Below are 26,864 nucleotides of genomic sequence, written 5' to 3' on the forward strand. Positions count from 1 at the left end.
CTCCTCCAGACTCCTATTTCCATCAAAGCAGAGGGCTGGTTTACGCCCAATGAAGAAAGACTCAGCACTTGTGGGGGTGTTGTTCTACCTCTTTGCAGGTGAGTTGACGGGTCTGGGGCCATTGCTGGGAAGCACTAAAAGTGGTTTGTGCCAAATCCGAGGCGGAAAATTTTTTGTGTTTTTGATGACTTGCTTGCCTTTGAGGTGCTCTTAGGGGGGGTTCCGTCTGTTTGTGGGTGCGTTTCGTGGTCTGAGAGCATTGCTGGGACACTCTAATCTTGATTGCATTTGCTTTTCAGGAAATCCGTCGTGCCAACCCCGACTTATGGCCTAGCTACGCAGCGCGTTTGGACCGAAGGCCCAGAAATGTTGCAAGTATGAGATTTTGCTTTTGGCCTGTTTGGGGGTGTTACGCTTCTTGGCGGGTGGGTTGCCGGGTCTTGGGGCATTCCTGGGAAGGTCTAATACCGGGTAGAAGTGGTTGGGACAAAATCCAGGCCGATTTTTTTTTTGGCTATTTCTGACATTTTGCTCTATGTAGCGTTTTCGGGGGCCTGTTTGGGGGGCTTCCTGGTGTTTGCGGGTGAGTTTCGTGGTCTGGGAGCACTGCTGGGACACTCTAATCTTGATTGCATTTGCTTTTCAGGAAATCCGTCGTGCCAACCCCGACTTATGGCCTAGCTACGCAGCGCGTTTGGACCGAAGGCCCAGAAATGTTGCAAGTATGAGATTTTGCTTTTGGCCTGTTTGGGGGTGTTATGCTTCTTGGCGGGTGGGTTGACGGGTCTTGGGGCATTCCTGGGAAGGTCTAATACCGGGTAGAAGTGGTTGGGACAAAATCCAGGCCGATTTTTTTTTGGGCTATTTCTGACATTTTGCTCTATGTAGCGTTTTCGGGGGCCTGTTTGGGGGGCTTCCTGGTGTTTGCGGGTGAGTTTCGTGGTCTGGGAGCACTGCTGGGACACTCTAATCTTGATTGCATTTGCTTTTCAGGAAATCCGTCGTGCCAACCCCGACTTATGGCCTAGCTACGCAGCGCGTTTGGACCGAAGGCCCAGAAATGTTGCAAGTATGAGATTTTGCTTTTGGCCTGTTTGGGGGTGTTATGCTTCTTGGCGGGTGGGTTGACGGGTCTTGGGGCATTCCTGGGAAGGTCTAATACCGGGTAGAAGTGGTTGGGACAAAATCCAGGCCGATTTTTTTTGTGGCTATTTCTGACATTTTGCTCTATGTAGCGTTTTCGGGGGCCTGTTTGGGGGGCTTCCTGGTGTTTGTGGGTGAGTTTCGTGGTCTGGGAGCACTGCTGGCTATATATACTTTACTTTGCAAGAGGTTTGAAGCAAATCCATGGTGGCAGAGGGGACTTAGGGCCTAGCTGCAGAGCGCGCGTGGAGTGATTTGGGAAATTTGTGAAAAATTGACTAAGTCCCCATTTTTGTACTTTTGCTCTTTGGCTGTTTGGGGGTCTTCTACTCGTCTTCTCCTGGGTTGACGGCTCTGGGGCCATTGCTGGGAAGCTCTAATACCGGATAAAAGTGTTTTGGACCAAATCCCAGGCGGAATTTTTTTTGTGTTTTTGATGACTTGCTTGCCTTTGAGGTGCTCTTAGGGGGGCTTCCTGGTGTTTGCGGGTGAGTTTCGTGGTCTGGGAGCACTGCTGGGACACTCTAATCTTGATTGCATTTGCTTTTCAGGAAATCCGTCGTGCCAACCCCGACTTATGGCCTAGCTACGCAGCGCGTTTGGACCGAAGGCCCAGAAATATTGCAAGTATGAGATTTTGCTTTTGGCCTGTTTGGGGGTGTTATGCTTCTTGGCGGGTGGGTTGACGGGTCTTGGGGCATTCCTGGGAAGGTCTAATACCGGGTAGAAGTGGTTGGGACAAAATCCAGGCCGATTTTTTTTTTGGCTATTTCTGACATTTTGCTCTATGTAGCGTTTTCGGGGGCCTGTTTGGGGGGCTTCCTGGTGTTTGCGGGTGAGTTTCGTGGTCTGGGAGCACTGCTGGGACACTCTAATCATGATTGCATTTGCTTTTCAGGAAATCCGTCGTGCCAACCCCGACTTATGGCCTAGCTACGCAGCGCGTTTGGACCGAAGGCCCAGAAATATTGCAAGTATGAGATTTTGCTTTTGGCCTGTTTGGGGGTGTTACGCTTCTTGGCGGGTGGGTTGCCGGGTCTTGGGGCATTCCTGGGAAGGTCTAATACCGGGTAGAAGTGGTTGGGACAAAATCCGCGCGGAAAAGCCTTTAGTTTTGGCACTTTTTGTAACTTAGGGTTCGTTAGGGTTAGCCCTAGCAGCAGGATTGCATGTGTTTCGGGGTGTTCTAGATTTTTCAAACTGAGTTCTGGGGTCTTAGAGCACTCGTGAGAATGTGTAATTTTGGTTGCAAGTCATTTGAAGAAAATCCATGGTGGGAAAGGGGGGATTTGGCATAGTTAAAGAAAGCCTTTGCCACTATTCTTAACTTAGGGTTCGTTAGGGTTAGCAGTATTTCTATTGCATGTGTTTGAGTGGGGGGGATTTCGAGTCTTGGAGCGATGCTGGCTATGGCTACTTTTGCTTGGTTGCTTGCAAGTGGTTTGAATGCAATCCACGGTGGGTAATGGGTAATTAGGGTACTTCGGCCTACTTTTACTTTCAAAGTAAGTTTTGTCACCAGTTTTCTGCTAGGCCTCGTTTTTTGAGATTTGATTGGGGGTCTTCTACATTTTTGCGACTGGCTTTAGTAAGGGTCTGGGTGGGAGCACTGCTAGGAAGATCTAATTTTGTTCTAAAACACAGTTTACAGTACACCTAGCTTGAGGGGCAAGATCCGCTACATTAATTTGCCCATACTTATTTATCCTTCAAAAGGTGACTCAGAGTACGCACTTTCAAAAACATTGTACTGTCTACTAGGAAAAACAAATTGTGACTTTTTGCACTCCACAGCCTACATACCTTATATTTATTTATCAGTGGTGTTGTAATATTATATCACTTCCTGTTTTTCGTTGAATAATTACAGGCCGGGTTTCAGTCTCTGCAATGGGGAAAAAAGGATGGAGTCAGGCTTCACAGTAGCGAGCCACAATTCAGCATCAGGCAGGCAGTGGACAGGGTGTCTTCTGGTGACCAACATCGATGGACGAAGCGTCGGCTGCAATGGAGGAGTGCCGCTAATAGGAGGATTTTTTTTCTGCGGGCAACTTACTTACCACTTCCAACAGGACCACTACAACCACATAGATACAGTATCCCTTGCCTTTTTCTCTGACTGTGACTGCATTTCTTGCCTCTCTCTCGGCTTCTACATTGATCCCTTAACACATCACTTAGTCCACTCCACTATCACATCTGCACCACACATAGTCATTTGTAAGTGCTCCTACGTAATTCGCAAGTCGCAGCACGCCCCAGCCCGTAGAGGACTGGGATGGCCCCAATGATGAAGCATGTCACCAAGGGGCAACCCTGGTGAGTGAGGGGACACCTAGAAAAAAAGCAATTTCTCCTTTTCTATCTACTATACCTTCTGTCAGGTTACGCAGCCCCTAAGCGCCTACCGTACTATGAAACTACATTTCCCATGAGTAGGCGGGAGACTTGCAGACTATTTAGTGAGACTATATGAGAGTACCCTTGTATGTTAGGACAGCACTTCACTGATGCCTGTCTTGTCTTCTGTTACAGGTATCCTTTCCCTGCTGACCCTACCTTTACCCATCCCACATTTTTTATTTTAGTTTGTTATTTTTCTCCCCCGCCTAATGCCTCGAACACCCTGTGTTTACACTTCTGGGTGTTGGTGACATTTGGAGGTGGAACCATATTTGCATCGACTGGATCACGGGGAGTAAACCTGACACCTTCCAGACCAACCCCATTGAGTGTTGTTGTGAATGGATTTATAGTGACCAGCAAGGCTCTCGGGTATCTGGCTACAGAGACCTTATGTTGAATATAGTTATCAATATTTCCACCCACGCCCTGTACTGTCGCATTCTTTCTTCCACAGTTGTCGAAAGTACTACTTACTTTTAACTGACATGCATGCAGTAGTGTATGCACTTTCAAAGATTGATGGATAGGTTTGTACCCAAAGATTTGTTTATGTTCACAATTGTTCGTCCATGCTGTGCTACTTTTTCTTGTCTCCCAAAACCTTTCCCAAAAACCCCCGTACCCATCCATTTTTCAAACCCTAACCCTCTTCCCCCGGGCTGTGTGGTTTTGATTGATGTGTGACTAAATTACAGCAATAAATCCACACACTTGCTGGGGAGGATAAGGTGATAGCAACAGGCTGGTGAAGAAATCCGAGGATATATTCTTACTCTGCTTGACAAAGACCCATGGCTAATGTCAAAGAACTTCAACCGAATTAGTTATACTTTAACATTTGTTAGGCTACAACGTGGCACTGTTCTAGTGTACTTCTGTCACCTGCTATATTCTGTATTGTACCTTTGTATTGCTCAGGAGGACAAACCAGATTTCATTTTCTTTTTTTTCATAGGCAAGCAACTGCCACTGTGTCACACCACTAGTACCACCGCTATGAGGAAATTTTATCCGCCCAGGATTGCCAACCTTATTTGCTGTTTCCCGTGGAGCCAGCCCTGGGCCTAGCCCTACTTGCAAACAGAAATTACAGGTAAGATAGGCGTTTGGTTGGAGGTAGTATAATGGAGTATTAGGAGAGACGAGAGATTTGATTGACGGTAGTACTACTAAAGTCCTAGGACTATTCAGGAAAACAAACTTACTGTTATGTTAAACCCCCACCCACCAGACTCAAAAGCAGTAAAAAACAGGTATGGTCAGATAAAGTTTCAAAAAGTATATCTTTATAGCCCTAACAAAAGAATCTCCCGCAAGACCCTCCCTAACCCCAACGATTGTCCTTCAAAAGTCCCCAAAAATCACAACTCCCAATTCCCACCCCCCAAAAGTCTCTAAAAAAGGGGCAAGGGACACTATGGCAGGGTGCTGTTGGAATTAGCAGCCAGGGCATCATGCTCCTTGCGGAGGGTGGCAAGTTCGAAGCGGAGGCCCTCCACCACGTTCTTATAATTATGGACCTCCTGCTCCAGGTAGGACAGTCTGAGGGATAAGCGGCGCCGGTGTGCCTTGCAAATCCTGTGAGGGGCAGCTGCTTTCTTTGCTGCTGGGCGGTGGTGTTTGGCTTTGGTAGCCCGGCTCCGTACCGCTGGAGCACTGCGCTGGCTGGCAGCCCGCACGGAGGAGGATGCAGCTGTCCCAGTGGACGTTGTTGTTGTTCCAGACTGTGTCTCCTCCTCCTCCAGGGCCACCAGCCGCCGATATTCAGCAACAGTGGCATCCAGCCTCCGTTGCCGGGCCATTCGAGCCAGCTCCTTCCTCCTTGATGGTGTCTTGGATTTGGAAGGAGCAACTACATGAAAAAAGAAAGACATAGTCTGTAACCAATGCTCCTTAAGATTAACACAAAATGATTGAGCAGAAAGTTGTCACAGTACAAGTAGCAAATTGAAAGCACAGTGCATAACTATTGAGGACAGTATCTATGTAACCTCCGACTTCTTCATCCTTGCTCTAACATTAGTGGGAGTTTAAGGAACAAATTCTACGAGCACTATGGACTTCTATTACAGTCGACTATGACAGTACACCACTCTTATTCTTCTTCTTCTCTCTTGTTTAGGAAAATTGGTACGTTATCTTATGCAAGCCGGCATAATGCCAGCGCAGTGAACTTGCACCCGAGAAAAACAGACGCACACCATGGTGAGTGAGACAGACTTGCGTTACTGTACCGGTCCAGTACATGCAGGTGGTGAAGCTCTTACTTTTCTATTACGGGTGGCACTGAGAATACTCTGTTAAAAGGGCTACTGCTTAATTAATTTAGCTTTCACCCTACAGTGCAAATGAGTATTAGAAAAGGAAAATGAAGAAGCTAAATTATCTGATTATCTATCACTTCACATGGGATGTATTTGATGACATATGGGATGACTTTAGGTGCTTTGCTTATTATTGAGTGAACAGTGATACCCCCACACATGAATGACGTACTACTACTAAACTAAAGTTATTAAGGGAGGTAGGGAGTGTCCACCGTAATAACTGGATATATGCTGTGCTTGCAGTTGCAATACAAACTACTGCTACTATTCATGGTAGTCTTTGGACAACGTTACAACTTCTTTTCCTTGCCTTTCCTACACTGGAACGGACGTGCGGGTGCGGTGTTACATGCTCTTCAAAGTAACACTTAGTTCATCCAGTGACCGTCTACTCTCTCTAGATTCACATATGCTATCTAAGAGTCAGATAGTACCATGAATGATCCAGGCATCCATCCATTCAAAGTATATTGCACACATACAGTTTCTGTCTCACCCACCCAGGCTGTTCTCCTTCCACCCATCCTTGCTTCATCATTCACCCAGCCATGCACCATACCATTTTCTTACCTTCCCAGCCACCTCGGGGACCAAGCAAACACATATCATTCTTCTTTGCCAGTCATCATTACATTTCTCGTGCTTCCACACTTACTTACACCCTTCTTTCGCTTTTCGTTCATCCCATCCATCAAGTTCACCTCAGATCTGATTGGGATTCTTCTCGCCAAAAACTTCACAGCTAAGTCGAAGTACATTTAGAGGAGGCTACTACCTGCTTTTTTTATAATACACCCGTGCAGAAAGCACACTCTGCAGTCTTCAATCTCAATGACTAAGGAATGTATAGCTTACCTCTGCCCGCCACCACCGTTTGAACCCTCACAGGCATGTCCTTTTCCGGCACTTGCACCGCCTCCTCCCCAGAGTTGTCCTCCTCGTCCAATGCCACCACCTCCGCGCTGGCCCCGTCTCCAGATGTTCCACCTACAAAGTACATTTAATAATGTTAGAATACACCACTCACTACTATATAATATTTGGTCTAGGAGGAAGAAAGAAATGTGAAAAAAAGTGTACAATTTAATAATTTTTGACTGTGTACTCTAGAGTAAAAATGTCCCTTTTTCCAGGGAAGGCTGTTGTCTTGCTGCACTTTTTGGCACAACTGATGAATGTTTGCTTTTTACTTTTTAACACGCACCACTTTTTCTCCTAACAGACAGAACCTTGACTTCTAAGAACACGAGCAGGATCAAGTTCAAACCAGGTGAGAGCTCGGTTCGACCACAAGAAATGTGTCCAATTAATCGTCAGCACTAAGCACTTTTCCATTTTCAGTTACACGTTCACTTTTATGACAAACTTGAATTTAATAAATGTGTTTACTTTTAATAAAGCTTTTAAACTTAAATAGACTCTGTGGTTTTTGGTCCTCCAGACTAGAGTGGATGAGCTAAAGGTTTTCGAATTTTTGCAAGCATGAGTCCGTGCCTCTGCCATTGGTGACTTTGGGAGCTAAATGACTCTGCCACACTATCTAGTCAGTAAGGAGATTGGGGGTTCAACTACAAAGTCTGTTATCACTGAGGTATGTGGAAAGTCTAACAGTTACAGCACCTATTATAATTGATAAGCTAAGCGATGCATTATTTAGTGTCCATAGTTCTGTTTGTGCAGATTTGTCCCTGCAACAGTAGTCGAATGGATTGTCCTCCTATCCAAACCAAAAGTAAAGTAGTATCTTATTATTTCTTGGTGGTGGTCATTCACCTTTTTATTGTTGGCAATGGTCAAAGCATAAACATTTAGAATACTTGAAAAGACATTATGGACAATCCCAGAGGACTACACTCAGTGCATAGAGCTATTGCTGACTAGAATGGGAGTCCAATGGAAATGCCAAATGTGCAATCTTAGTTAGCTACACAGACAGACTAATAAGAATAATCTAGTAATACCACACGGAGTCATAGTCGAGGCAGGATAAGAATTTAGATCCTGTCTACAAGAAGATCAAAGACGATTTAGAAAAAATCGAATGAGGAACGCTAGGAAAAAATAAGTACTCTATATTAAAATTAAAACTTACTGGGGCCAGCAAAGGAGCCCTCGACTGCCCGGTCCTGGCCTGCATCGACAACAGCACCCTCCTCCTCCTCCTCCTGTGTCCTCCTCTTGCCCCTGGGGGAAGCTGATGTACAACATGAAAGAAAGAAAAACAGAAAACATGGATGATATTTCTCAACCAAATCAAACATTTAAAAAAGAACTAACAAAGTAACAAAATATTTTTGCGAAATAGCAAATAGGGAACGACTCCACGGGATATATTATTGACCAATCTCATGTGGTCGACTACGTCATTACTTTAGTATTGCTTGATTTGCGGACCGTCGAATTGGAAACTACCCTATGTAACTCACTAAACAAAGTACTAAAAAGGTTTGCCTAGGATTGGCAGGCAGCAGTCCGCAGCACGCAAAGTGACAGCCAAAGTCCATCGTGATTGAAGATCAGCGACAACACTAAAGTTTCCTACTACATTCACCAGTCATTAAAATACTCAAACTATTAATCCACCACCACTATTTCTTCTTATCGCCATGTGTACAAAGGAAGGACTGGACTTGAGTCTGTAGGGGCTGATTTATAAGGCCCTTGCGGCTCTTTTGCTCCATTGTTGCGTGACTTTTGTGACGCAGCGACAGCACAAAAGAGGCGCAATGGTGCGGCGTATATTAACAACGTGACGCATCTGGGAGATGCATCACGTTGTAAAGCCCTGCGCCAATAGGGGTGTTCCGGCGCAAGGGAGGGCGTTCCTGCGCAGGAACGCATCCTAAAAGTGGCTGAGGGAAATCTACAAGATTTCAATCAGTCACTTTGAGGACAATGATGCGTGACTCAAACCCTGCGCCTGCTTGAAGCAGACGTACGGCTTGACGCAGCATTGGGGAGATAGGGCACCCCAGAGAATTGATGGAGCTGCACCATCGTTGTGACGCAACTCCAGCAATGCGCCACCTTTACGGCACAGATGCGTAACGCTTTGGTGACGTTTTGGGCCCATGGCGCGCCGCATTGTAAATACGGCGCACCATGGGTGATGGTGGCGTGACGCACAATTACTGGCGCATCCCTGCAACTTTGCAGGGATGCGCCGGTAATTAAAAATCTGAACCTTAGTGTGTAGCATTGCGCAGTTCTTTCAACTACACTCATACATAATTTCACAGGCCAATGAAATGAACACAAAATCTAAAACAAATAAGCATAGTAGCAACACTACTGAGAAGGAGAGCAGTGTACCTGAAATGCACAGAAGATTTTGAAATAAAATGTACCTACAATGTAATGAGCAGCATTATTGCTCTTGGTAAAAAACAAAAATTTGCAATATAATAACACAGCAGGAGAAAACATAGTAGTAAAGACATAGCTACTACTACTCACCAAGCCCGGGGATCTCAAGGCCAAGGAGGTCGAGCAGATCTCGCTCACGGGTCAGGACATCCGTCCAGCGGTGGGTGGCCTGGTTGTAGGTGCGCCAGACCCGAGAGTGGTGGTAAATGGCCTGGCACACCTTCTCCCACCGCTTCCGGCGCTCCCGGGCCCCGTACCCGGCACTGATCTTGCCGCCTCCCATGATGGTCCTGGGGAGGCGGCGCTGAACATAAAAAATGAGTTGGGCCACCTCCTCCGGGGTAAAGATCTCCCGTGGCATCACTAGCTCCCCCCTCAAACGCCCGCACGGGAGCCGGACACGGGGTGCGGGACCCTTCCCCTTCTCGGGATGCTTCCCGGCTCCCTTCACCATGGTCTGGGCGGAAAGGAATAAAGAAAATAGAATAGGGAAGAGAAGAAAAGAAAAGAGTTTACAAAAGTAGTTTAAAATTAACCAAAAGTAGCAGTAAACACAAAAATATAGGGCTAGAAAAATAGAGGGATAGATAATAAGTAAAATAGATAAAAAAAAACTTCAAACAAGCAAAGGATGGCAGAGATTGACAGAGGATACAAAGACCATGCCCAGAACCATAGCAATGAATGAGAAACAAGATGGCCGCGCCCGTTCACGACCGCGCGGGTAAGTTCGCGCGAGATTTTCCTTGCGAACACGCGCGAGACTGTACTGGCAAGCCGCAAACTTTGCGAGATTACACTTCGCGCCCGGAAACGGAAATACGTCAGGCAAACAAGATGGCTGCGCCCTTGAACGACCGCGAGGGTAACTTCGCGTCTTGCGCTACGAGCGGCTCGCAAAAACGCACAAAACCTTGCCAACTAACACGCCGCAAAAAAAACAAATAGCATATTCGCACGAATTTGCGGCTTCCGAATCCGATCTTGCGAGTGTTCGCACCCCGCGAACCCCGCGAAATTGCAGAAAAACGAGTTTTTCAAAAGTGAAAGCACTCGGCAGGGGCAAGAGTTCAAACTCATCATTAGTAACAATTCCCGGTAGTGCTTCCTGACTGGGGCCCCTCCAGAATTCAGTTGCTAGTTGCAACAATTGTATGACCCTGCTCTGACCCTCACAGCAGGCTCATACAATAGCTACAAGTAGGCCACAAAGAAGGTCCTGGGGAAAAAAAATGCACTGCAACAGAAAGCAAAATTACAGATAAGGAAGCAGGTGCCAGACAGTGACACATTAATAAACTAACCCCAAATTAATTCATCTCAGTTGAAGCAGGGCTGGTGTGCTTGCTTTTCCCCCCCATAATCTACAGTAATGATGAACCAGAGGGTGGCATTGATGTAACAGAGGGTTGCAGTGGTGAAACAGAGGGTGCTGGGAACCTGTGATGATGAACCAGACGTAGAAACAACATAATTCGCGACCGTTGCGCGACGAAATGTAAGTTCGCAATTGCGAACTGGTACGAAACCCTCGCGAACTGGCAGAAATCCTTGCGAACACAAAAAAAAAAAAATCCGCAAATTCGCAAGAATTCGCGGATTTTGCGGATTGCGAGTTCGCAAATCCGCAAATTCGCGAACGCGAGATTCGCAAAATTCGCCCATGCTTAGTATATAGTTGCCATTCTTAACTCCACATAAATGAAGATATATGTGTATGTTTTTTTGGTACACAGATGTGGAATTCGGTACAGAAAATCTATACACATACCTTTTGCTATTTTGTCTCTCGATTTTTTGTCAATGATATTAGTGCGTCACAATATTGATATTCAGCAACCACAGCACTGAGCCTGCCCTCATCGCCGCCATCGCCGACATCAGGACCCTGCTGGACAATGGCGGGACCGCAGCACTCATCCTCCTAGAACTCTCTGCCGCCTTCGACACTGTCTACCACCGTATACTACGTGCATGCCTCCACGCCGCAGGGATCCGAGACAAGGCTCTGGATTGGACCACCTCCTTCCTCTCTGGCAGAACCCAGAGCGTCCTCCTCCCCCCAGTCCGTTCCATAGCCTACGAGATCATCTGCGGCGTACCCCAGGGATCCTCCCTCAGCTCGACGCTGTTCAACATTTACATGGCCCCGCTCGCACACGTAGCCCGACAGCATGACCTCAACATAATCTTCTACTCCGACGACACTCAGCTGATCCTCTCCCTCACCAAGGACCCCATCACCCCCAAAGCCAACCTCCACGAAAGAATGAAGGCAGTCACCGACTGGATGAAGACCAGCCGTCTGAAGCTGAACTCTGACAAGACGGACGTCCTCATCCTCAGCTCCAACCCTTCAGCCTGGGTCGACTCCTGGTGGCCGACAGCACTGGGGGCAGCCCCGACACCCACCGACCACACACGCAACCTGGGAATCATCCGCGACTCAACGCTCTCAATGACCAAGCAAGTAAACGCCATCTCATCATCCTGCTTCAACACCCTCTGCATGCTCCGCAAGATATACAGATGGATCCCGACAGATACAAGAAAGACATCACCCAGGCCCTCGTCAGCAGCAGACTCGACTATAGAAACGCCCTCTACGTGGGAGCCCTGACCAAGCTCATCAAACGACTACAACGCATCCAAAACTCCTCGGCACGACTGATCCTCGAAGTACCACGCCACAACCACATCACCCCCCCCACACCTGAGAAACCTGCACTGTCTCCCAGTCAACAAGAGGATATCCTTCAAGCTCCTCACCCACGTACACAAAGCACTCCACAAGACTGGCTCAGCCTACCTCAACAGACGGCTCTCCTTCTACATTACATCCCCAACCGCCAGCTATGCTCCACCGACCTCTCACTCGCCACCATCCTGCGCATCCGAAGAACAACCACCGGTGGGAAATCCTTCTCCCACCTCGACGCAAAGACATATCCAGGACCTGATTTATTGATTGCTTGATTGAGAGACATTTGGAAGGCCAAATTAGGGAACACGGTGAAAGTGATGCAGCAAATGTAGTGCATTCTGTGACAATACTATTTTGCTGTTTCATCACACATTAATGCTGTTCTCACAAGACGCTCTGCCTCTCTAGTACCAATATAACACTTGGGTGAAACAATCAGGTGAGTAGTTAACATTTGCCACGGCGCAGCACCATGTGTGATTTTTGATCCTTCTGAACTAGCAAAACATTTATTTGTGGAAAAATGCAAAGTGTGTATCATAGGGTGGAATATTTGGCAAGTTTAGAAGATCTTCAGTTAATGCGATTCCAGTGTTTATAGCGGTATTCATTTACTATTAAAATATAGTATTTATTTAGTATGCATGAAGACTGTAGTATGCCCACAAGCCGAAATATGCAAATGAGGGAATACTAGTTCTATTCAACTACCCTTCAAATACATAATGAACACTTCAATTGATTGCTAAAAGAAGACTAGTCGTATTCTAGAAGAAAAGTATTTGAAGCTTAGTGGTATTCTGTTAGGGTTTATTTGCAGCTCCTGCGCCATTTCAAGAAAAATTTCTCATTTATTGTGACAACTTCTTAGTGAGCAATATCTGAATACTAAGGCAATGATTGTGAAGACTCAAGTAAGACTAGCAGAATTTAAAGTGAATGTTAATTGAACACTAGTCACATTCACTCAGATTACTTTATAGTGATTGATTTGATTGCTTGCACAGGGCTTCTCTTAATGTTGCCTTATGGGCCTTTCAGACTACATTTTATTTTGTACATGCTTCTGAGTCAATGATTATAATCTACCTGTTACAAACTCATTAGTGATGCATTCAGCAAAAATTTTATGATGTGTACCTGGATATGTGTTTGTTTTCAGATTACCCAGAAGGAACAATTGTGCAAAATTGAATTAGTCGCCAGATAAAAGCTGTCCTCCTGTGTTGATTTTCCACCAGACTATGAATGTTAGAATTTAGAAAAACAATTTGCTAAACACATTGTACAAGACTTTTGTGGAATTAACTTGTGAAATGTTCTTAACGAGATGCAGGTGGACTGTGAGATGACATTTTATTGATAGAAGAAGCTTGCAGAATGGTTGAACTTATGTAACAATTGTAGACTACATTATTAGTAAACATGTCTACATCAGATGTTTGAATGCTGTTATAGTCTATCAAATTATCAGAACAGATTTTAAAAAACATGTCAAATATAACCAGTCCATCTCTTGGCATCTGCACTTTTAGATATATTGCTATCTAAATGAAAGTTTATAAGCACATTAGTAGTAAAAGTGTCTGCATCACACATTTGAGTGGAGGAATTGTCTATCAAATTATTAGAATTGATTTAGATAAACGTGACAAATATTACCAGTCCATCTCATGCATATGAACCTGCAATTGCTATCAAAATCAACAAAGCTTCTAAAGTTTGATGTGGTGAAAATTTCCGTCTTGTATTAGTGCACTTGTTAAAGATCCATTGGTCACTATTTGGAACTTTCCAGTGGTGCTCTTTGCAAAGAACCCAAACAAATTCTGTAGAATAAATATAAAAGTGTTTATATTAAAAATATATTAACAGGTGAGCACAGTCAGGTCAACTGATTTCTGTCATGAGCATATCCTTCAGTCAGTGTCATCACAGTTCCATTTACCACCTGCACCCCACTGACTCAAAATACTACAGCAACACCTTTGATTTCCCCTCAATCCCCCTCAGTGGTGGTGGTTCTTGTGAAGTACACACAGGACTAAGCTATTGGAAAGTATTGAATAGTTTCTTAGCTGTCGGTGTAGTTTTGCAGCTTGAAGACTTTCTGGATTTACTATGCTGTGCAATACTCTAAGGTCCAGTGGTTGGGCCCAGAATCGTAGTCTTTTTTTCTCTTTTTTCGTGGCCCAGGTGGGCGTCGACGTTCCACCATTTGGTGTCCTCCTGTGACGTCGGCTCGCTTCTTCCGGAAGTTCCCACCTCTGGGCGCCATCTTTTTTTTCTTTCTTTTTGTTTGGATTGTATTATTATTTATCCTTTTTCCATTTATCCATCCCTCCTGCCTCATCTTTCTGGCAGAGGTGGTTCTTTTCCCTAGTGAATCCAGAAAGTCTTCAAGCTGCAAAACTACACTGACAGGTAAGAAACTATTAATTTTGCAGCGTGAATCTTTCTGGATTTACTATGCTGTGCATAGACTTTGTAGCAGTTTCCTATTTTTGCGGCCACTGGGTGGAAGATGAGCATTGGTTGTTGAATATATGTTGAAGCACTTTTTGTCCTACTTGTGCCTCCCTGTTCATCTGTATATCTGTGCAGTAGGGTTTAGTGAACCGGTGCACTGAAGCCCATGTTGCTGCCATGCAGATGTCTCGGATGGGCGTGTTTACGAGGAACGCTATCGTTGCTCCCTTCTGTCTTGTAGAGTGAGCTTGTGCTTCTCCTTTTAATTCTGGTTATATGGGAAGGTGACCAACAATCTGTAAATGACTTTCTGGTATGGCTCAACAACCAAAATGCCTTTTTAAAATTCACAAGCTCAGTCTCTAACCATACTTTGGTTTTTCTGGATCTAAACATACACGCAGAGGGAGGAAGGTTGAAAACAACCACCCATTTTAAACCGACATCCAGGAACTGCTTGTTACGGTTTGACAGTTTTCACCCTCGTCACCTTAGAGAAAATTTACCCTACGGCCAATTTTTGCGCCTCAGACGAAACTGTACTGATGTATCAGATTTCAGAACACAAGCCGGAGATCTAAAAGAGAAGTTGAAACTACGACAGTACCCCATCAAAATCATTGACAAAGCAACGAAAAGAGCAAAGAGCAATAATGGAGAGGCTCTTTTAAAAGACCGACAAAAAGAATCCACTGAAGTCAAAAGACCAATCTGCGTGACGACTTTCAACACCATGTCAAATGAAGTCTCTAAGATTGTTAACAAGCACTGGAGCATACTGACATGCGGCAAACTTGATTTTGAAAAACCCATGTTCGCTCACCGAAGAGGACGGAACCTCAGGGATATGTTAGTACATACTAGACCCAAACCACCTTTGGTGACACAACCATTCATAGGAGTGCAAGGACATTTTCCCTGCGGGAACTGCAGCAGCTGCCACCTCACACAAAAAAGCACAAGACTTAATTGCCGGAACGGAACAACCTGGGAACAAAGGAGGATGACTAATTGTGGCCTGGAGTATGTGGGCATGACCACCAGGGCTGTAAAAATACGAATGAACGAGCACAAAAGCAATGTGCGCTGCAAAAAAAGTACAACAAAAATGGCCACGCATTACCTCACCGCACAACACTGTGTGAATGACCTAAAGTGGACAGTCATCGAACAGTTACCTTCAGAGGCGGGCCTCTTTCAAAAGGAACAACAATGGGTATTCCGTCTTGGCACCCACATCCCAGGCCTGAATGATGATGTTCCATGGGGACAACTCTCCCACTAGAAAACTGACTTATTGTTTCAGGAACAACAAGAATTTCCGTAATCATTATCTAATGATGTCCCAAGATGATAAAACCACACTTCGGGATCCATACCAATCTATGTTATAATAACGGTGTAAGTTGTAAAAATCCGCTCGAACAGACTGCACATATGATAGACCAAGGCCGGCACGCATGCGCGTAGGATCTTCGCGCATGCGCGTAGATAAAGACATGTGAGTGTTAGCTGTTCAGCTACCAGCGCCCCATCAGGACACACGGAGATGTATGATCATGATCGGATATGCCATACAAGGGCATACAATTAACCTGACCACAACGGAACACCCTTATTTGGTCAAGTCGTTAGGGTATGTAATTAACCTGTCAATATCGGAATACCCATACTTGGTCATGTATGCATATGCGGCCGCTCAGACTAACAATCAGGAGCCGGGTAAAAAATGTGATTACCGCTAGTTCTCCTCACACCAGCGGAGCAGCGTATGGGGTAGGACGGTGAATAGTATGTCCCGGACCTGTGAGTATGAAACAGAAAACTTTCATTTCTCCAAACCAACTAAGTAAGTGAGATTGTACTTTAATTCCTACACTATCTCTCACTTCAGATTGCATAAAAAGCAACACCCCAGACGTTCCTATTTGCTCATGAAGCAAGCAAGCAAGCTTCATAAGTAAGACCCACACTTCCAGTTTATTCTAGTAATTTGTGTATCTTTGTTGTATGTTTTGTAAGTATCTTCTTTTACAGGGCTTATTTAAGCGCATGGTACGGTTCCAGGATACTGCACCTGCTTGAATTACCCGGTACATGGGTGACCATCTCTTTGTTTCTTTTTCCTACAGGTCATTGTACTTATAGCATACCGCTGTAGGCACATTATAGCCTCTTAGTATTTTCACTTTTGATATTTAACTATTTTATTACATTTTGATACATAATTTAAAAAAAACGTGAGTAAGGTGGGGAAGTTGTGCCCCCGTCCTGAAGAAGGAGCTTTGCCTCCGAAACATGTCGACGCACACCAGAGGTTCTGTCCATTAACACGACAGGTTTCACCTCACACTGCACTTTTTTTAACAGTACCAGCCAGAGTTAGGAATACATTTTTTCAAGTACACTCACGTGCCAGGTACTTTTTAAACCTTCACCACTTCCCACCACTCACTTGTAAATACACCCAATACTCATGCACCACATATAGTAACTAACTACAAGTGCTCCCACGTAGTCGTAGGTCGCAGCACCCGCATCCCGTTAGAGGGGTGCGAAGACCCCGATGATAAAGCATGACACCAAGGGGCCTTTGGTGTGTGAGGGGTATTTTACAAAACACTAAGTGCTCCAATACCACTTGTTGAACACTTTCCCTTCCTTTGAGTTGGATTCTCTTTGTTTAATAAAGCTACCAGTATTAGTGTCATGTTCCTGCTTTTGCACTTGCTGAGCACCCTGTGCATCAGTGGTATTGGGGGAAAAGCGTAGGCAAATGTCTTCGACCAGCTGATCCATAGGGCATTCCCTTGGGATTGTTGACTTGGTTGTCTGGATGCGACGTATTGGCATTTTGCATTCTGGTGTGTTGCAAACAGGTCTATTTGTGGGGTCCCCCACTTCTTGAACAGCTTTTGCATTTCCTGTGGATTGACTTCCCACTCGTGGGATGCTGATGTCTGTATGCTGAGTCCGTCCGCTTTCACGTTGTCCTTTCCTAGGAGATGTATCGCCAGGATGTCTACTTGTAGTGGAATGGCCCATCTCCATATCTCCTGCGCTAGTTCTGATAGCGCCACTGATTGTGTTCCTCCCTGCTTGTTGATGTAGAACTTCGTTGTGGTGTTATCTGTTTGTATCAATACCCTGTGCCTGTGCAGCTGCTTCTGGAAAGCTTTTAAGGCTAGGAACACGGTCTTCAGTTCCAGGTAGTTGATGTGTTGGACCGCATCTGTTTGCGTACACAAACCCATCACCTTGAGCTAGTTCATGTGCGATTCCCCCCCATCTGGGATGCGTCTGTTGTGATGGTCACTGTTGGAGTTGGTGGTGTAAATGGCTTCCCCTTTGTTATGTTCTCCTTTGTCCACCATGTCTTCAACTCTTGCACTGCATGTGTAACAACCACTAGATCCTCCCAACTCCCAGTTGCCTGTGACCATTGCTGTTGGAGCCATTCCTGGAATGTTCTTATGTGGAGTCGAATATTGGGGGACCAGGTGTATGCAGGATGCCATCATACCCATGAACTTACTCACTGTCCTCACTGTCAGAGCTTACCATTCCAGAATGGACGTTTCTCCTTCAGTATGGCGGAGGTTCTCTTCTCAATGGGGAACATTTTGCCTTGGATGGAATTGATCTGTGCGCCCAGAAAGATCTTCACCTGTTCTGGTTCTATGGAGGACTTTCCCCAATTTACTGAAAACCCTAGCTCTGATAGCGTGTGCATGACCCGCTGAGCATGTAGTTCGGGTGTAGAAATTCGCCTGTACCAGCCAGTCGTCTAGGTAGGGATATACATGTATTCCTTGCCTTCGTACGTGCACTGCTACTGCTGCTAGGCTTTTTGTGAAGACCCTTGGTGCCGATTTTAGTCCAAAGGCTAGGGCTGTGAACTGGTAGTGCACTTTGTTGATGGCAAATCTCAGTAGATGTTTGTGCTTTCGGTTCATGGGAATGTGTAGGTAGGCATCTTTGAGGTCTATTGTGGACATGAAATCCCTGTCTCTTATTTGTGGGATAACCTCTGTAGGGACGTCATTTTGAATTTTTATGTATTGGTTTGAGACCCTTAGATCTAAGATGGGTCTTAACGTTTCGTCCACTTTTGGGACTAGGAAGTAGTCTGAGTACACTCCCTTGTTTATTTCTTTGTATGGCACTTTCTATAGCGCGAGCTCTCTGTGTGCGTGTTTTGTTGGTTGGCCTCCTGTTTGGTGGTGTTTTTTCCAGCTCTATACAGTACCCGAACTGTATGATGTTGAGTATCCATTTGTCAGTTGTTATCTTCTTCCATTCCTGGAAGAAATTCTTTAGTCTGCCTTCTACCGGTGTTACATGGTTGAGGATACTTTCTTTGTTTAATTGTTTTTTTAGTCTTTTGCTGTGCCGCCCCTTTACAGATGTTGTTTGGGGGGGCTATATTTGGTACAGTGGAGTCACTTTGCGGTGGGTTGCTGGGCCCCCCTGCTTGTCTGTCCCTGTCTGTTGGGATGCCCCTGACAGGACTCGCCTCATGGCTGCTACTGCCAAGTTTGCTGCTGCAGACCCTGCTGTTGCGCCTGGTTGCCTCCTTGATATGAGTGCTAGAAGGCTTGGTGCGATGTTCCCGGGTTGGCTTCCTCCTCTGCGACCCGGTCTCTTTGAGGGTGTGCCCCTCCTCATCCCTCTGAACTGCAGTGCTCCCATGGATCTTGCAGTTTCATTATACTTTTTGAGTTGTGACAATTTCTCGTCAACTGGGGTCCCAAACAATTGTTTCCCGTTGAAGGGCATGTTGATAATATTGTTCTGTACCTCTGGTTTGAAACCAGAGATCCTGAGCCAGGCGTGCGGTCTCTCCGTCACTCTAATCATCATAAACCTGCTGGATGTGTCTGCTGCATCCAGGGCCGACTTTAGGCAGGTGTTTGCCATGTTTTTTCCTTCCTCCACCAGGTGTGTAGCCCTTTGTTGATATTGTTCAGGGAGATGCTTGAGCAGCTGCCCGATCTCCTCCCAGTGCTGATAGGCATGCCTGTTTATTAGGGCACTGGAGTTTGCAATGCGCCAGTGAATCACCGCATTCCTCTCTACTTTTCTTCTCATGAGGTCTATCCTCTTACTTTCCTTGTCTGGAGGTGGCCCTGAGTTTGTGAGGTTGTTGGCCCTCTTCCTGGGTGTTGACGTTATAATTGAGTCAGCTGGTACTGATCCCTGGATATATGCTGGGTCCTTCAAGGAATGCTTATTTTTTCCAGTGTTCTAGGGGCGACAGATCTGCAGGCTGCTGGTTTCTTGAAGGCTTCCCTGCCCTGCTCCAGTACACTTGAGACAAGGGTAGGAACTGTCTCCTAGTTTGAGCGGGAAGCAGAGTCTCCAAGAGAAAGCAGGCTTTTGGTTTCTCTTCCTCTAACTTTACCCCATATGTTACTGCAGCATTTTTAATGATCATATTGTAGATGCCAATGTCGTCCGGCGGCAAAGACCTCGACTGATATGACTCTACGCCCTCCTCCGGGATTTCGGCGTCGAAGTCCAGCGATACCAGGTCCTGCGCCTCCGAGGATATCGAGCCCAAGTATGTCCGCTGATCATCCTCACCTTCCCCTTTGTCATAGTACAGGCCTTCTTCGTCCTGTTGCTCTGGCGGTTCAGGAGTTTTCGGCATCTCTCCAGCGTCAAACTCCTCTTCGACTTCTGTTTCGGCTACAGTGGCGGGCATCGAAGGGATGGTGTATCTGCTCATCCGTTCATCAAAATCTTTTTTCCTCTGGAGGATGCTGTTCATTTTGGCCTTGAGCCTTCTCTTTCTCTCCATTTTGGCCGCTTGTTAAGCATCGAGAGTTTCAGCGCTTCTCTTCTCTTTGATGTCAAAGTCTCCTTTAGCTCTTTTTCCTTCGGCGTTGAGCGTGCCTTTTCGGGGCTGGGCTTCGACGACCTTGGTTTTTCTAGATCTTTTGCCATCTGGGAGTCCTTTTCGAAGGATCCGCTGGACTGTTTGTCCGTGGATGCAGCTGTGATCGTCAAAGGTTTTGACACCAGTGCTCCTTTCGAGGACTTTGACTCAGTTTTTCGAGAGTCCGTTGGGGCTTTTGGGGTGGACGTCTCTTACCTCCTTTGTCAACTTCTTATCTGTCTCTGCAACCGTGTAGTCCTCTGGTCCCTTGCCTATGTTGTCCTCTTCTCCGCTGGAGAGGCCCAAGTCCCGGAGCGATGGAGGTTACACTTGCCTCTGAATGTTGTGGCTTGCTATCCTCTGTCTTTCCCTCACTCTGAGTGTCTTGGGTGCGAATGCCGAGCAGGCGTTGCAATCCTTGCTTTGATGGTAGAGAGGCAAGCAAAGGATGCAGACCGGGTGCTGGTCCTTCTGCGTGTACTTGTGGTGGCAGTTACGGAAAAATTTGAAAGGGGTTTAGTCCATTACTGTGCTCAGGGGGCCCCCTGTATGCGCATTCTTCCTCACCATCTTTGTCGTCCCGGCTCTGTGTTTTTTTTCGGTGTGCTGAAAACTCCAACCGTTGGTGTTTTTTGCTTGATTTTCTTCTTCTCTGTGAGGAGTTGGCCTGGCATATGATGTTGACTATTCTAGTGGGCACCTTGCACCAATCCAAACCACCCTTATTGATGGTAGGTTTAACAACAAGCTATATAGAAAGCTATCCTAGTGGGGGCTGTGGAGAGCAGCCTTCAGGCTAAGTCTTGAAGGAATGTTAAGCAGCTTGTTTTACCAGTCTATAATCACATGAATGATCAAATGAAAGGAGAACCACACCAGGTATATATATATATATATAAAATATATATGTATGTATTCTAACCACACCCCTCTAGTCTCTTTTTGAGGCTAGAGGCAAAAGTACTTACAGAAAACTTAATACGCACACAGTAAATTAGCACAGTATACTTTTGCCCTAGGGGCTTCACAAACCATATACTAAAAAAGTGGTATAAGTACCACTACAATCATAGAGACAAGGCCTAGGGCCTGTAGAACCGCTGCGGAAAACAGGAACCACCCAAGGTAGGGACGCAGGAGACCCACGAGGTCATGCAGTGTCTGAACACAGCCATGAATAACCAGTGACTTCTATGTAGAAAGTTGCAGTTAGATTTTTAAACATTAAGGACACTTAGGAGTGGACTAGGAAAAAAAACCTGCAGTACTGCACAGTTTCAGAGTCAAGACCCACAGGAGCACTGAAGTACTCGTGTTACCTCACCCAGGGAAACCAGGTGCATAGGTTTCTTTTCGTTTCGGGTTTCATCGTCGTTTCCTATGGAGAGCTGCAAAGAAGTGCTGCAGGCGACCAGATGAAAAGTGTCCAGATGGATCCAAGGGTGGATCGGAGATCTGAAGAACCTGAAAGCAGAGGAGACAGAGTCCGCGTCACTTGACAGTGATCAGGGAAGCAACAGGAAGGTACCAGCCGATGTTGGGTGATTTCAGGTGAAGCTTGACTCTTCAGCGACAAGGACCAGGAGGTGTCGACGACAACCAGGAGCTGGATTCGAGCTGTCCCACGTCGGATGACGAGTGCTACAGCGTCGGTATCCAGATTGGACCCAACAATCCTTCGCAACAGCAAACCACGCAGAATGAAAAGATTGGCTTTGGAGCAGACCAGCAAGGTCTGAGGGACTCGCCCTTTGGAGGCGAGTCAGGGCACATTTATGGAGCAACCAGGGAAGCCCAAGAAACAAAAGAGTTACCTTAGTGAGGACCCACCAGTCAACCGACCGGGGATCGCGAAGGGGCGCTCAAGCAGTAATGCTAGAAGCGGGCACACGGAACACCCGTGGAGTGTAGGCCCACAATCTTCAGTGCAGATGGTGCTCAGGGCTTGGACTACGAGTAGCTCAATGCACAACTTCAGGAAAGCTCGGGAAGTAGGTGCACTTGCAAATATGCACGGTGTCCAGGAGTTCCGGTCCCACGTCTCTTGTGACGGCTGCAGGTCTCAGCTTTTCTGTGATCTCTTGTCGGCCTCAGAGATGTCTGGAAGTCCATTTCCTGTGTCGCAAATCCTTCAGGATATGGCGGGAGCCTTGGAAATGCAGACGGCAAGATGCTTCTTTGGTGCCGGTTTCAACAGGGGAGTCACTCCTTGACCCCAAGGGAGATTTCTTCTAGCTTCTAGTCGAAATAGAATGTCAAAGTTTCAGGATATATGTTGCAGAGTTTTGTCCAGGGTAATCAAAAGTCCTAGGGACTGAAGTCCTATACCTATACTAAGTTTAGGGCCTGGACTAACTCTAAGGTCCGACCTATGGGAGGATGTGGGGATGGGGTGGTTAAACACTTTCCCCTTTGTCCAGTTTCGCGCCAGAGCTGGGGCTGAGTGCCCCAGCAACCGGTTTGAACTGGGGTATGCACAGGAATACATTGTGTGCCCCAGGCACTGTCTGAAAAGCATTCACTGAATGCAACCACCCTGCCCCAATACACTAAAGCCTGGCTGAGGAGGTGGGCGTTACACCTCCCTGGACATGAAACCTATTGTCCAGGCCTTCCCTGCCGGAGTTTCGTCCAGAAGAAGGAGGTTAGACTCGTGTCTGTGGCAGCAGCATCCATTTTGTTTTGCTGGGGCTCTTTTAAACTATTACCGGTCAGGTAAGTGTGTACATGTCTTCTCCCTCTGGAAGGGTGGAATTCGACTCCGCCGCCAGAACTGGTGTGGAGGGGGGTAGAATTCCAAAGTGTTTGACACCAAACACAACATGCTTTGATGCAGCCATTCCAAAGTTAGCATTTACCTCGAGGTTATAATGCACTTAAGAGTATATGGTATGGCTGTGTCACGTAACAGCTATAAGGAAGGGATTCTGAAAGCTGCAGAGGGACTCAGCTCATGCTTGGACACCCTCTCACACAAAACCAAGCACTCTGCCTTCAGGATTGTCAAGGCCTGCCATAGGATTGACTTATAGGTTTATATGTGTCTGTATATATAGGTAGATATAGGTATACTATATCTTAGTAAGGGGTACTTACACCACCTTACCCAGGCTGCAAGAGCAGACCTGTGGAGCCATTTTGGAAGGCTTTCTAGGGCTGGCATAATACATGCTTCAGCCCCTGGTAGGCCTCTGGTACCTAAGGTACCATATATTATGGACTCACAAGGGTAACCCAGTAACCAATCAGGAATGTACCTAATGTACATGCAATCAGTTAACAGAGGAAGCAGCTAGGCTGGGGTCCTGGTTTGCAGAGCCCCAGCAAGACTAAAGTTGACTAAAGACTAAAGTTGTGAAACACAGCAAAAAGTGGGGGTAACCATAGTAAACAGAGCCTACTCTCATACATTCTCTTTTCCAAAAACTCTGGAACTCCTCGTTGATGATCCAGACCCAACGGCGGAAAGAAGAATCTGAAGATGGCGCCCAGAGGTGGGAGCTTCCGGAGGAGGCGAGCTGACGTCACAGGAGGACACAAAATGGTGGGAAGTCGACCCCCACCTGGACCATGAAAAAAAAAACAGGGGAAAAAAAGAATACGATTCCAGACCCAACCACTAGATAGTGGAATAATGCACTGCAATCCAGAAATATTCACGCTGCAATACCTTATAACACTTTCAATGGATAAAAATGAAGAAATACACCAAGGTTAACTAGTTCAATATATAAAATATATCCAAACATACCTCTGCAAGCAGAAACTCTTCATTCAAGCCTCTATCCTTTGAATGCTTTCTTTGACCAGTTCCTTTACTGTTTGCCAATTCCAGATCATTGAACACCATTGATATGACTTGATTTAGTATGCTCTAGCATCACTTGAAGTATGTGCTCTTGCAATTAAACTATATAGTTGGCCAGTATCTACCAAGATATTGTAACGAAGAGTATTTTTTGGGTCCTTAATAAATTGTATAAGTGCCCTTGTCTACATTCTCAAAATGCACTGCCCATCTCTTCCTGCATTGAAAGAATGGAGATGGATATTAGAGATACAAACATGAAATTGCCCTGGATATGAAATTAACATTAATAACAAGAGTCTTCTCAGTAGCGTGCAACAGCTCTTATTTAATGCCCCAAGTAACATTTAAAAAAACTAATATGAGAGAGAGAGAGAGAGAAAGAGACAGTTAGAGAAATTTAGTGCGAGAGTTAGCGAGATAGAGGGATAGAGAATGAGGGCCAGATGTTCGACCCTGTTTTGCGTGCGCAAACTGGTTTGTGACCAGTTTGCGCATGCAAAATCTAATAGGCCGTGTAACAATCCCTATTAAGTGAGGGAGATTTTTTTTGTGATTCTCTAAATAGGAATTGTGAGTTGCTATTAGAAAGGGGCGTCCCTTCCTAATAGCTAGTCGGAGGCCTATGTGAGAATGTTTTGCGACCGCAATATGCGCTGATAACAGTTTGAGCCCCATCTGAGCGCTGGGGCCACACCCATAGGAATCTCGACACTACCTGCCCTTAAAATAATTACACGAAAACGTTTCATTTTTCTTTTTTTAAATGAATCCCGTTTTCCTTTAAGGAAAACTAGCTGGATTTTTTTTTAAACTGCTTTATTTAAAAGCTGAGCTCAGCAGGCCACCATGCCTGGGAGGGCCAGCCATTCTCAATGGTGTCGCAAATTGCGAGTGCCTCATGAATATTGATGAGGCATGCAATTTGCAACCCCATTGGGAATCACAAACAGTGTCTCTGACACTGTTGTACATGGTATTTAGTGACTCGCAAATTGCGACTTGCATTTGAGCGCAATTTGCGAGTCACTAAATGCCATGGTCATACATCTGGCCCTTAGAGAGGTAAAGATAGAGATATGCAACACCACCATGCACATATTAATCTTATGAAACTGATAGCAAGTCTTTTTGTATGTGTGAATATGAACTTATACATATGTCAGGGGAGATAGAATGGCAACATAGGAACAATTTACACTGAGTTTCAGGTGACATCATACACCATTGGCTGAGTGGTTTAAAAATATCCGCTATAGTGTTTTTAGTCTGTTGCTGCTCCATGGTATTCTGGTCTTCAATGTAGATGTGATCATGCCAATACTTAAAAAAAACAAAAAAAAACTATGCCTACACAGTTTGCATATAAATCTGCTAAAAAATCTCCTGTGTAATCTCAGAAAATCATGCTCCATATTTGACTGCAATATACACACCTTCACTCTGAAAATCTAAAAAGAGGCAGCAACTTACCCACGTGTCCAGCTTGTCCTCTAATGTATTTTAACATTATATGCCTGTGTGGTTGCTGGAAAACCTGAAGCCCCCTGCCCTTCCAATCTTACTGACCAAGCAACACCCCTGCTGTTGTTTGAATGAAGGTTGTGTGCTTTAAGCAGCGACGAAGTGCATTAAAAACAAGCATTTGCAATGCAATAGGTCTCGCATTTACGCGAGTCTGAGCTATTGACATTGCAAATAACAATGCCTTTTTGTTTTCGTTTTTAAAACAAATAAAAGGCATTGTCATTTACAATGCCAATAGCTTAAACTCATGTAAACGTGAGACCTTTTGGATTAGTGGTGAATTAGTATGGTGAAATATGAAAGTAACTTGAGTGGTGGATATTAGTCAGTTATTTCGAGTGAGAAGGATAGCGGAGGGAAAAAAGGGGAAGAAAGGTTTGCATTCATATAGCACCTGTTACCCCTGATGGGTGTTGGAATGCTTACTACTGCATAGACCCAAAACAAGGGAAAATACATACAATTAATAAGAAAGTTGTTTGGTTTTAAAGTCGATCACTACAACAATTTTTATGGTTGGTAAATATTAGGGGTGGGCGGAATTTGCGTAATCATGTTACGCAAATCTCTGCGAAACGGTAAAAAATATCCGCGAACATGCAGAAATTCCACGAACAAGCGAAATTGCTTGTTCGCTATGCTTTTTTACTGTTCGCAATCGCGAAATTTCTCGCGAACACTCATTTGAGAACGCGAACAAGCAAATTTCACGAAGTTGCAGAACGCAGAATTTTGGCCAATTTCGCGTTCTCTGCGGAACGCAAAATTACCCAAATTCCGCGAACGGAATGGGATTTACCGCCCAGGCCTAGTCAATCTTAGAAAGGGAATTCATTTCTTTTTTTTTTTTTAAATCTTTTTATTAGTTTCAAAACAAAGAAAGTAATAGACATATCAGGTGCCATACATTGAGACATAATAATAAGGCGAACAGATGTAGATACAGGATAGATACTAAGCAGTGAAGAAATGGCTGAGACGCCTACACCAATGTATGAGAAGCAGGATGTGCCACAGTACAATATACAATTCACATTAAGCTCAAGCTCTGAGGGTCAGCCCACCCATAGAATCAGGATAATAGAAGAAGCATGGGCACCAGATACTGGAATACCAATAAAGTCAGGATGTTCCACCAACTATACTTATAAAAGGAAAGTGAAAGAGAGTGTGAAGAAAAGGAAACCATAAAAACAAAAGTGAAGACAAAACAATAAACCCATCCCCCCACCC

The 26,864-nt window shown here is 45.4% G+C and overlaps 1 protein-coding gene across 1 annotated transcript; it reads right to left on the reverse strand.

Moving 5' to 3' along the window:
* Positions 1-4,964: 4,964 nt before the first annotated feature.
* Positions 4,965-18,148, reverse strand: LOC147749171 (uncharacterized). Its single transcript, XM_086929543.1, has 4 exons — positions 17,977-18,148; positions 7,969-8,070; positions 6,732-6,863; positions 4,965-5,401 (listed from the first exon to the last, which is right to left on the reverse strand). The coding sequence occupies exons 1-4, from the start codon at positions 18,146-18,148 to the stop codon at positions 4,965-4,967; spliced, it is 843 nt and encodes a 280-aa protein (XP_086785669.1).
* Positions 18,149-26,864: the final 8,716 nt, after the last annotated feature.

The sequence above is a fragment of the Lissotriton vulgaris genome, chromosome 1_1 (genome assembly GCF_964263255.1).
Source record: "Lissotriton vulgaris chromosome 1_1, aLisVul1.2, whole genome shotgun sequence".
NCBI classification, from domain to species: domain Eukaryota; kingdom Metazoa; phylum Chordata; class Amphibia; order Caudata; family Salamandridae; genus Lissotriton; species Lissotriton vulgaris.